Raw genomic sequence first — 13,289 nt, forward strand, 5'->3', positions numbered from 1 at the left:
TATGGCCGGGCTCATAGAGCTCGTGGAACAACAAAGGGGGGCCTCCCGACCTGGGAGGGCTGAGTCGCCCCTGCGCCGACCTCAACTGGAGTACGTCCCAAACCCTAGCCTCACTCTGACAAACCCAGAGCTTGCACCGACGTCCCTGACGCCGCGGGCGCACAAACAGCTTAGGAATAAGGTGGAATGCAGGTGGAGGGGGAGGAGGGGTTGGTGTGCTCTGACAAACCCGTTGGCGGTCCCGCATACAGACGAGGTGATCGTTAACGGGTATAAAACATCTGTACTACTAGATACCGGCAGCAACATGTCCATTGTTGCCTGCCGATTTGTGCTACCGCAACAGTGGTTAAAATATAAGACTGGTATAACCTGTGTCCACGGAGACATCCGCTGGTACAGGATCGCCGTTTGTGTCATCAGCTACGGAGGTTCAGTTCGGAAGTTAACCGTGGCTGTCCATCCTGAGCCTCCACACCCGGTGATACTAGGGTGGGACTGGTCTAAAATAAACAGCGGTGAGTCACATACCACTCCTGGGGTAACTTGGGCCTAGTTATAGACGGGGACGAGCCGTCTCAAGCTGCCTCCACGCCGTGTAATCAGCCGGCAGAGAGAGATGAAGCAGTCGGCCTGAGTGACGTGGCAACTCCCGGGCCGTCGCGTGCCAAAACATCATCCACCAGTGCCGCGGCAGAGCGGGAGGAAACCACGCCCCTTGAGGTCGGCGCCGACCCTCTCTCCTTTTTACGCTTTCAATTTAGAGAGACACCGGCTTTCTTTAAAAGGGGGCAATGGAGTGACGACTCCCTGAAATTTGCAAAAAATGCAGTAGTCCTTGTTAACGGCCAACGCACAAACCAGTCCATGCCACAGGGTCCTCACTTTGTGTTGGAAAACGACCTTCTATATCGTGTAGCATTGCATGACGGGCAGGAGAGAAAGCAACTGTTAATTCCACGGACCTTCCAGCGGCAGGTCTGTGAGTTAGCACACGCCCATCTCCTAGGTGGCCACTTGGGCACCGAAAAAACCCTGGAGTGGATTAAGCTCCGTTTCTACTGGCTGGGAGTCAATGAGGAGGTTCGTCGTTTTTGTGCTTCCTGTCCGGAGTGTCAATTGCGACAAATTCCAAGAAAGGACCGTGCTCCTCTCATTCCCATTCCCCTGATTGATGTTCCCTTCCAGAGAATTGGGGTCGATATAGTCGGACCTCTAGAGCCCTCAGCCCGAGGACACAAATACATATTAGTCCTCGTGGATTATGCTACGAAATACCCCGAAGCTGTTCCTTTGCGCTCAGCCACTTCTAAAGCAATCGCACGGGAATTACTAGGGGTCTTTTTGCGCGTGGGTGTCCCCAAGGAAGTCGATAGACCAGGGGACACCTTTCACCTCAGAGACGTTCAAGGAGACTGCCAAGTTACTGAGAATAAAGCATTTAAAGACCGCGGTGTACCATCCTCAAAGCGACGGTTTAGTGGAGAGGTTCAATCAGACTCTCAAACAGATGCTACGTAAGGTGGTCAGCGAGGATGGACGGAACTGGGATCAGCTCCTCCCCCTCGTCCTTTTTGCCTATCGGGAAGTCCCTCAAGCCTCCACGGGGTTCTCCCCTTTTGAATTACTGTATGGGCGACAACCCCGGGGCATATTGGATATTTTAAAAGAAGGATGAGAAGAAGAGGCTCTTCCCTCTACAAACATATTAGAGTATATCGCGCAGTTACGCGATAGATTTGGAAAGATATGGCCCCTCCTTAAAAGTCACGTGGAGGAGGCTCAAACAGCACAGGCCAGTTATTATAACCGCAGCACGTCTCTCCGGGAGTTCCGCCCGGGAGATCGAGTCATGGTCCTAGTGCCTGCTTCCCACTCGAAGTTGCTTGCCCATTGGCAAGGCCCCTATGAAGTTAAGGAGAGGAAGGGACTGGTCGACTATTTGGTGAGTCAAACGAATCGTAGACCAAAAGAGCGGGTTTATCATGTGAATCTGCTGAAACCGTGGAAGGACAGGGATCCCGATCCCTCCTCCGGCTAGCCCCGCTCACTCTTCGCTCACACCCACAGCCTTAACTTTGGGGCAGACTTGAGTCCCCGACAACGGCAGGAGCTGGAAACAGTCATCCGGGCCGTTCAGGAGGTAGTCAGTGAGAACCCCGGACGGACCTCTCTGGTTGAGCATAACATTGTGACAGAGCCCGGGGTTATTGTCCGAGAACGCCCGTATCGTCTTCCCGAGGCAAAAAGGGCTGAAGTGGAGCTTGAGATCAAGCGCATGCTGGAACTAGGAGTGATTGAGGAAAGTTATAGCCCCTGGTCCAGTCCCATTGTGTTGAGTCGGTAAGCCTGACGGGAGTTGGAGGTTTTGTAATGACTTCCGTCGGCTTAATCAAGTCTCCCAATTTGATGCCTATCCAATGCCACGAGTGGACGACCTCCTTGAGAGACTTGGGCAGGCTTGATATTTGACCACACTTGACATGACGAAAGGGTACTGGCAGGTTCCTTTAACGGACTCCGCTAAGGATAAAACGGCGTTTAGTACCCATAGCAGACATTTGGGTTACACGGGGCCCCTGCAATCTTCCAGCGTCTGGTGGACAAAGTGCTCCGGCCACATAACTCATACAGTGCTGCCTACCTGGATGATGTGGTCATCTATTCCAGCACATGGAAGGAACACCTACAGCATGTCCAAGCGGTATTGCGGACACGGTGAGGCCGGGCTCAGGATTAATCCCAAGAAATGTTTCTTCGGATTAACCGAAGCCAAGTATTTAGGCTACCTGGTGGGTCGGGGTACTGTAAGGCCACAGTGCTCCAAGGTAGACGCCATTTTGAAATGGCCCCGTCCGCGAACCAAGCGGCAGGTCCAAGCCTTTCTCGGGTTAGCAGGGTACTACCGCCGGTTTGTACCCCGGTTCTCAGAGAGAGCGGCGCCGTTGACTGATTTAACAAGGAAGAGGGCCCCGAACATTGTGGTATGGACTGAGAAGACAGGCGCTGCATTTAGTGACTTAAAACAGGCCCTTACATCCGCACCTATTTTGATGGCACCTAACTTTTCTTTGCCTTTCATCCTCCAGACGGACGCTTCGGACACAGGCTTAGGAGCAGTGCTGAGCCAAAGCGTCGATGGTGAGGAGCAACCCATCATGTACCTGAGCCAGAAACTGTTAGACCGGGAGACCAGGTATACAGCGGTGGAAAGGGAAGCCTTGGCGATCAAGTGGGCAATTACTCAGCTGAGGTACTACCTGTTGGGCCGGGAATTCACCCTTGTCACAGACCATGCACCCCTACAGTGGATGGCCCTGCACAAGGAGTCGAATCCACGGGTCACCAGGTGGTTTCTTGACCTACAGCCATATAAGTTTTCGCTCGTTCATCGCCGAGGCTCTCTCCATACCACCGCTGATGCTCTTTCCCGAGTTCACGACCTCTCGGTTAGGGTCGCCCGACCCGACGGATCTGAGCTGAGGGGAGGGCCTTGTCACACACGTGCGCATGGGAGGCAGCTAAAGGGCTTGAGTGACGGCAGTTCTGAGAGATGCCGGGAGGTGGCAGAGTGCACTGACTCTTTTTCTTTCTTGCCTGCAGACGATTCCCGGGAGATTCCACCTGACTCTCGTGACATCATTTCCGGGACCGAGCCAATGGAAGGAGTCCTTACTTGCTCCGGCTCCTCTGACATCACGTCCGGGCACGAACCAATGGAGAATGAACACATCCCTGATCCTTATGACCTCACTTCCTGTCTTCCCCTTTAAAACCCTGCCCTTTGTCCTTATTCCTCAGTCTGATCTTGGATTTGATTGTATGCACTTCAGTGCTATCGTTTTGATCAATACAACTTTGCAGCCAAGGATTTGAGATTATATGGGTGGCTGCCCCAAACCTTTTTCTGTCTCAGACTCGTTTTGTGACAATATGTACCGTATATGTATATATATATATATATATATATATATATATATATATATATATATATATATATATATATATATATATATATATATATTACACACAAGTACACACACACATATATGGCTGGGGTGAATGGCTCCTTACCTGTCCAGTAAGCCTTTATAATGGAGATGAGTGGACAGCCATCCCAGCTATATATATATATGGGTACCTTTCTTGGCTGGGAGGCCATTGTAAGGTAATGACAGAGGGAGACTGCCTGTTTAGATGATGTGTTGTTTAAGGTTTCACCACACAGAGATATTTGCAAGAGTGAAGTTTTAATTGTCGGTGGTGTCCTAGTTGAGTCGGATCAGCAATCATCTTTGCAGCATGCTTCCTTACCCTAGACTCAAACAGGACTTAAATGGGTGGTAAGTTACAGCCTATGCTCTTTCCACATGCTCTTTGATGCCCTGCAGATTTACCTTAGCCCAGGCAAAGGCAGCACCAAACCAGACAGTTATAGAGGAAGTCAGAATGGATTTTATGATGGCTGTGTAGAATACGACCAAAATTGCTTAGGGAAAATTGAATTGAAAAGAACATTTTCTGATGGGCTTTCATGATAATCTATGTAATATTTTCATCCCAATGAAGGTTACATGACATCATAGGGCCCAGAAACTTAAGTTTCCAAGTGGATGAGCCATTTGTAGCAAGTGATCAGTGAGAAGATTGCTGTTTCCTGAAATCTATGATCGTCTCCTGAGTTTTTTGAATATTAAGGTCCAGATTATTAAGACTGCACCACCCTGTCAGATGTTCCACCTCTTGTCTGTATATTGACTCATCACTGTTTGAAACAAGGTATATTATTGTGATATCATCTATAAATTTATGGAGTTTTACAGATTTGTCACGAGAAGTACAGTCATTCATATATAATGCTTAGAGTAGTGGGTAAAGGACACAACCCTGTGGTTCATCAGTAGTAAGTGTTAATGGGTCAGACTTATATTTGTCCAACAGCAAATATTGTTTCCAATCTGTGAGAAAGTCTGTAATTCAGTGGCAGAATGAACTTGGAAGGTTGAACTTAGCTTAAACCCAAATTTACTGCATCATTTACATTCTGGTTGAATCAGTATGAACACTGAAACTTTCTTGAGGAAAGTTAAAATAAGGCACTCAAAGGTCTTCATTACTACAGAGGTTAAAGGTACTGGTCTAGAGTCATTCAAGTCTGCGATCTTTGATTTTTTGCTACTAAAATTATAGTGGAGGACTTGAATCAGACAGGAACTGTATACATATCCAAAAACTGGTTGAAGATGTCCGCAAATACTGCCGAATACATCAATAAAGCCTCAAGCTCTTCAAAATTCATAAAGGCCTGAGGGTTAAAAATAATCACAGAAAGGGAGAGGGGAACAACTAAAATCTTTGGTCTAAATAAACAAAACCTTTATATTTAATTTATTTTATTACATTAAATAAGAAAATCTAACAAAATAAAAGAGTATAAAGAGGTGTCAAAAGAAACAAATTAAAAAATAATTCACAAATTAAAAACAATATGTGATTAAATAGTCAAATAATACAAAATATCAAACTAAATACTAAATTATCAAAGCCAAAAGTAATTCACAATTACATAAACTATGTCAGCAAAACCAAACGATGGAACCACAAAACAAAGCCAAAAGTCATAAACTAGGAAATCTAGCTCAAATTAGACTTCTAGTAGAAGCCCATTTTCTGAACATGTGTAGCATTAGGGAGGAAACCCTCTCAAAATGCTTTGCTCGACATAAAAAGGAAACAAAAAATATAAAATAAAGTATATTTACAAAAACAAGAAAAGAGGATGAAAAATAATAAACAACAGCTAGAGAACTTTATGATAAGCAGTTAAATTAACAAACAAGACAATTAATAAACAATTTACAATTGTGGAAAGTAACAAATTTCCATCCATCCATCCATTATCCAACCCGCTATATCATAACTACAGGGTCACGGGGGTCTACTGGAGCCAATCCCAGCCAACATAGGACGCAAGGCAGGAAACAAACCCTGGGCAGGGCGCCAGCCCACTGCAGGGAGTAACAAATTTAGTTTTGTTATTATACTTGAGTAGATTTTTAGGGAATTGTTCTTTTTCAAGTACTTTTAAATACAAATGTGTTTACTCTTTTAACAGTATATTCATTTTGTAATGATCTTACTTCAATACATTTTCAAGGCTGGTTACAAAGTACAGTTGATTGACTAACTTCATGCAGTTCACAGTAGCCAATTTAAAAAAAAAAAAAAATTTCATGCAAACTCTTCCTTAAATTTACAAAAACATGTAGGAGCAAGTTGCTTTTAAAACTAGCAGGGTGATTCACATACAGAACACATGTTAAAAACAATTATGCAGAAAAACTGATAAAATGTGCAGAAACTGATATTGCTGCAAATTATGCAGTGCCCAGTTGATCAAAAGGGTAAGCTACAATAACAGGTTAGATCATATTTAAAAGGATGTTCCTCTTCAGTGCTTAAAACATGTGAAGGGCATTTAACACATACATCATTTCCTAAACAAGTGTTATGTGCATTGGTAATTTTGTGTGCTTGAAAAATTTTTGGTTTCACCATTTAAGCAAGGCTACAGCAAAAAAATTCCACACTGAGAATAGAAAGGATGAGTGCATACAACACAGAAATGGTCATATGAAACAAAGAAACTTTCAACATTATATGGACAACACAAATTCTGTATTTGTCTAAAGACAAATTTCAAAACTATTGACAAAATATACAGTAAGTAGTTCTGCTTATCTCCAGATAACTCCTGTAACGCCCGTCTACTTGTTTTTACTTATTCCTGTGGGCATCTGCCAACTATGTTGGACCAATTATTGTGACCAAAAATGTGACCTGAACTGTAAGGCATCAGTGCTAACCACTGTGCCACCGTGCATCAAACAACAAAAGATGCAGACAGAACAAAAACCACAAACAAAATACAACAAATGGCCACAAACTAGCAACAAGCAAAAAATATATATCATGACTTTCACAGAGTTCCAATCTTGGGGCACACATTAGCAGAGTGATAAGGCAGCAGCATGAGGCTGGCTTATTCTATTGTTTGAAGGTGGGGCGCAGCTGAAACATCTTATTTTGTTTCCAATCTCTATGGAAATGCTTTGCACTTTAGTCTTCCATGATGAATGTAGGAACTCCTTGTAAACAGTAATAATCTTTTGTTATTGTTATTATTTCATAGTGTTGCATGTATTTTCTTTCTCTTTCCTTTAAGGCTCGTTTTGGATGGTAGCTGCAGCTACAGGGATTAGTATTATGTAATCAGTGGCAGAACTCATAACATTCTCATTATGGCCAGCTAACATACTTCTCAAATGAAAACACTGCAAGTTTTTTTTTAAGGAATGCTGGATGGAAGGCTGGAGTACTAATTGGGTTGTGATATTACACGTGCCCAAAGTAGATTGGCAATGATTTTACAGTACGCATTTGTGAAAGTTCTGTGCATGCCTTTTACAACTCTGTCATGTCATACTAGCCTCACAAAGCATCATGGGGCACTGGAACAAAAATGTTTGTTTATGTTAGTCACACATAAAATTTCCAAGAAAATGTTCGGTGAACAAAGTAATTGGAAAAAATAGTACTTTCACGGCAAAAAACACTTTGGTGAATATCACAGATCAACACTACTTAACAACTGATGGTGGGCCCCTATATATATTGTATTGCTATGTATATTCTGCTTACACTTTAAAATGTACAGTATGGATATTTTGATATATTTTCTAATTAGACTATTCTTTTTTAAAATAACTTAATTGCACTTTTACTTGAGAATTTTTTTTCTGAGCCTACTTTTACTTGAGTAGTTTTCATATAAGATATTTTTGCTTTTACTTAAGTACATTTTTGTCTCTGTAGTAATTCTTTCACTTCACTAATTTATTTAGTACTATTTCCACTTCTAATAGTTACAGAAATAAAATTAACAAAATGCTTTACATAAAATTTTTTAAATAAAACAAAATAGACAAAATTATAACCAGAAACAAAGTCCCTGCAAAACTATGACATTTAAACTTTTCTTTGTAAACTTTTAAAATTTGTTAAATTCTTTCAATTTAATTGACTCCACAAACCAGACTCATCGATTACACACTTGCTCTTACAATTCTAATTTTAGTTTAAATTTTATTTTTCATTCAGACTTTAGTTTAATTTTAGTTTTGATTAAAGAAATGGGTTTTAGTCATTTCAGTTATAGTTTTCATTAATAATAATAACCTTGCCATTTCTACGGTAGAAGATCACCAGATTCACCACCCTCCTTGTGTGTTCTTAATTCACCCTGCCTTCTGAAACACATCACCTGATTGAACAACATCCTTTACCCAAAAAAGGTATACTTGGTGAACATACTAGCTATCTGACATGAACATGACAATATATTGACTCATGTTTGTATGCTCATCTACCATATTGCAGGTTACTATGCAAACCCATACCCTACCTGCGTTATTTTTGCAAGTGGTGTTGTCTTGTTCCTGCATTGCTTTTCCTATGACTTGCAATATTAATTATCTTTGTGCTTTTGAGATTTGCCTTTTGCACTTTATATAAGGTATACTGTAATCTGTATCTAGCACAACTTGTCTTTATTTAATGAGACTGCCTGTGTGTAAGAATTCCATTGTGAATGTACTTGTACTGGCTACATATGGTGTTAAACAACTTCAGGTCATCTTAAGTACACCTAAGTATACAGTACATACCGGGAATTGTACTGCTGTGATATGCATTGTACTTTATTTCCTTGTTTAATATTAATTTATAAGGCAGATTATTTGGAAGTTTAGTTGGCACAATGACTGGTACAAAAAACAACCTAGTTCTATCACAAATATGAGTGTGAAGATTATTTCAAGTAACCACAGCAAAAGCTAGCACTGATAGTATAATTCTGCTGAACATAATATTTCCAACTGTATCCAGTTATATAAAATTAACCAACCTTTTAAGAACGTATACTATAAATATAAAGCAGAGCCACACTAAATGTGAAATTGGTGCAAACTTACTGTATGTTAATTTCTTTCATTATTGTATTCCATAGACTATACTACTGCATATATACTGTACAGCCGTCTACAGTCAACAAACATAAGAGTAACACTGCATGCTCCTTTAACACTAATTACTGTTATTATTCACTTAAACTCATATGCCAAAATTTAAGTATACTGTAACAAAAGAAAAAACAAATATGCAGTAGATAGTGAGAAAAAAAACAAAATTTGAGTTCATATTCATCACCATAACATTATAACATAAAGCTTTTATCAACTTTGCTACCTGTATTTCTAGTTAGAGTCACTTTGTTATATAAACATATCAATTCTAGTTTAAAAAAACATCATGCTCAATTCCCATGATAAATGTTAAAAATATAGAAGTGGTTTTAAAGATAAAGTTATTCAATCAATTCCTTCATGACAGATGCCTGCAGAATTATATATGTTACTTGTATGAATAAATATTGAATAATGTTTTTAAGTGATGAAATGCAGATAGCTATACCATCAAATGCTGTATATTAAACCACATTATTGTCAAAATATTCTGACAAGTGTGCTGCTAGGGGTAATTTATGGCTGCTGTCCTCTTTAACCCTGAACTGGAATAGATGGGATGAACAGGGATATATTATTACATAACATTAACATTATATAATATAACATTAACAATATTCAATAAAAGAAAGCACACAATACTTACTTGCCACCATTACTGTTTCAATAATGATTATATTAATGACAAATACATTTCTTGTAAGTTCTCGGAAACATATTCCTGAAAGAAACAAACAATTTACCATGTTATCTGCTTCAAATCAGTGATTAAGCATATTATGATACTGTATGTGTAGTAGCATAAATGTAAAGTCTGTTATTTTATCAGATACTAGTCAATTTATTTCAGTAAAGTCATATCTTTGAATCTACTGGCAAAATCATTATCATTTTATAATGATATATTTATACTTACAGTAAATACCTACAAAAGATTTCCTCACATCCCAAAGATATTCATGTTAAATGCGTGCAAGAGTGCTTTGTATTCAACTGATACCCAATCTAAGTTTGTTTTCAGAATAAACTAGAACAGGCTGTGTGATTTGGATTGAGAGAGTTTGATAATGGACCAAATGGATGTTGTAAAAAGGTTTACCACTTACAACCAAAAATAGCACATTAAGAAAAAGAATATGTATCAAAATAGTTCATCCTATAAATAGCATCTGCTGAGTGAACGCTGCAAACAGACCAAGAAATAAAATTGTAAATATTTTTTCATTAATTTTAGATAATGAGAAAGTCACTAACATCAATAAAAAAGAAAAGCCTGCACGTTATAGAGTTATGGGAGGACCATCATAGTATCTGGAAGCGAACCTGTACTGTCCTACACAGTCACAGCAAGTAAAAATGTAAACATAACTCAAACAATGTGCCAATTACTGTACCTGTGGCTAGCATACCAAAGGTGAAGAAATGAGATGCTCTGTATGTTCATTTAAAATAAAATGTGAGAACCAGTTATTTCAAACATGCTGTGACAGATTATGGGTCCCCGTGACCCCTTGAACCCTCAGACACCACGCCAGACACTAGATAAAACTCCAAAATGTTATTTATTATAATAATAAATGTGCACAAAGCACCCTCTACTCCACAATACTCAAATAAATCAATAATCACTACAATAATCAATCCTCCACTCTCCCAGAGGCTTAGCCACCCTGCCTCCCAACTCAGCTCGGTGTCTGGGATTTCCCATAGTCCTTTTATATCCCCTGACCCGGAAGTGGTTCCAATCCTACAGGTCCATGTGATTCCTTATCTCTTCCGGGTCAGATAAAAAGTCCTTTTCTTCATCCCAGAAGCACGTCATTTCCCTCGTCGCCTTGCTTACGACGTACTTCCGGGTTATAGGGCACAAACAACTCTCTGGGCCTTCCTGCAGCGTCCTCTGTTGACCCTTGTGGTATCCAGCAGGGCTGTAAAGGAAAACTCCATCGTCCATGATTCCCTGCTGGTATCCGAGGCACCTCCATGCCACAGGGAGAGCTCCATCTGGTGGCCTGGGGGTGTTGGCCGGGATGACAGGCCGGCCATATCCCACAATGCACACTGGCCAGAAATGTGTGTGACTCATCTCATAACATTCCTTTGAAGCACAAGGCAGAGCACACTACTGATGCGTTAGCTGCTGCAGTAGCAGCAGTGCAGGACAACAGAGACATGCAGTTAGAGAATGGTCTAAAACTGTTTACTTCAATGCTAAAAATAAATTATCAAACACTACTTTGGCAGCACTTGTTGGACCAGTATAAGCACTAAGTACAAAAGACAACAAAATCTTAAAAATTGAAAAAATGAATAGAATTGATGATACAAGAAAAATAGCTAAATATCTAGTACAAAATGCAAAATTGTACAGAAAAATATCACAATCAGAAAAGCAACAAATAAATTTAAGGTTGCTAAACTTGAGGTTTTATTTAATCTGGATTGGAGTAAAGCACTAGCAGATCTTGCCAATGTCCCTTAGAGAGATTCAGGAGGAAACACCAGAACAGAGGTAGAGATAGGTTATTGCATAGTGAGAAACCTAATCCAGAGTAATAATAATAATAATAATTCTTTGCATTTATATAGCGCTTTTCTCACTACTCAAAACACTCAGCAATTGCAGGTTAAGGGCCTTGCTTAAGGGCCCAACAGAGCAGAGTTCCTTTTTGGCATTTACGGGATTCGAACTGGCAACCTTCCGATTGTCAGTGCAGATCCCTAGCCTCAGGGTAATCTTCATTTTCCCTCCCAAACCAACATAATGGTTTTTATGCCCTTTTTGACCACCACAACAAGCAGCCCACTTTTCGATTGTCTACAGCACCACATGATTCATCCTTCTTTGTTTTTGTAGTCAATATGTATAAGGCATCCAGACTGGATGCCATTTTAAATGTGTCTTAAATCTGATCTGCTTATAACGACCAATAAGCTGACATCTTCAGTGTCTTCTATTCTATTAATTTTCTTTATAAGTTATAATTTTTTTTTTTGGGTGTGTTTTGGTCATCTTGTATTTTAATGATCGTCATCATTTTGTATTCCCTTTGTTAGGACATTACCTTGCACCTTGATTGTTGCGGGAGCTGCTGATGTGAATAGTTTTACAATGAGCTGATCATGTCAATTATCATTACAATCAGTATATATATATATATATATATATATATATATATATATATACATATCTACATGTGTTTTGTGGACTTGGAAAAGTTGTTCGACCGTGTCCCTTGGGGAATCCTGTTGGGGGTGCTCCAAGAATATGGGGTACCGGGCCCCTGATAAGGGTTGTTCGGTCCCTGCACAACCGGTGTCAGAGCTTGGTCCGCATTGCTGGCAGTAAGTCGAACCCGTTTCTGGTAAGAGTTGGACTCCGCCAGGGCTGCCCTTTGTCACCGATTCTGTTCATAACTTTTATGGACAGAATTTCTAGGCGCAGCCAGGGTGTTGAGGGGGTCTGGTTTGGAGGGCTCAGGATTGGGTCACTACTTTTTGCAGATGATGTTCTCCTGTTTGCTTCATCAGGCCGTGATCTTCAGCTCTCACTAGATCGGTTCACAGCCGACTGTGAAGCGGCTGGGATGGGAAACGGCACCTCCAAATCCGAGATTATGGTCCTCAGCCGGAAAAGGGTGGAGTGCCCACTCAGAGTTGGGAGCGAGATCCTGCCTCAAGTGGAGGAGTTCAAGTATCTTGGGGTCTTGTTCACAAGTGAGGGAAGAATGGAGCGGGAGATTGATAGGCGGATCAGTGCGGCGTCCGCAGTGATGCGGGCTCTGCATCAGTCTGTCGTGGCGAAAAAGGAGCTGAGCTGTAAGGCTCTCAATTTACCGGTCGATCTATGTTCCTACCCTCACCTATGATCATGAGCTGTGGGTAGTGACCGAAAGAACGAGATCTCGAATACAAGCGGCTGAAATGAGTTTCCTCCGCAGGATGTCTGGGCTATCCCTTAAAGATAGGCTGTGAAGCTCAGTCATCCGGGAGGAACTCAGAGTAGAGCCACTGCTCCTCTGCATTGAGAGGAGTCAGATGAAGTGGCTCAGGAATTTGATCAGGATGCCTCCTAGACGCCTCTCTGGTGAGGTGTTCCGAGCACGTCTAACCGGGAGGAGGGCCCGGGGGAGACCCAGGATATGCTGGAGGGACTATGTCTCTCGGCTGACCTGGGAACGCCTCGGGATTCCCCCAGAAGACCTA

The 13,289-nt window shown here is 41.3% G+C and overlaps 1 protein-coding gene across 2 annotated transcripts in view; it reads right to left on the minus strand.

The window, feature by feature from the left end:
• The window catches only part of LOC114645293 (uncharacterized), a 180,093-nt gene that overhangs the window by 116,367 nt on the left and 50,437 nt on the right, over positions 1-13,289 (minus strand). For both annotated transcript variants that reach the window (XM_051922972.1, XM_051922971.1), the window contains exon 7: positions 9,730-9,804. In XM_051922972.1, the coding sequence (XP_051778932.1) occupies positions 9,730-9,804 (75 nt within the window). The remainder of the gene's footprint in view (positions 1-9,729; positions 9,805-13,289) is intronic.

The sequence above is a fragment of the Erpetoichthys calabaricus genome, chromosome 2 (assembly GCF_900747795.2).
Source record: "Erpetoichthys calabaricus chromosome 2, fErpCal1.3, whole genome shotgun sequence".
In the NCBI taxonomy this organism is placed as follows: Eukaryota; Metazoa; Chordata; class Cladistia; order Polypteriformes; family Polypteridae; genus Erpetoichthys; species Erpetoichthys calabaricus.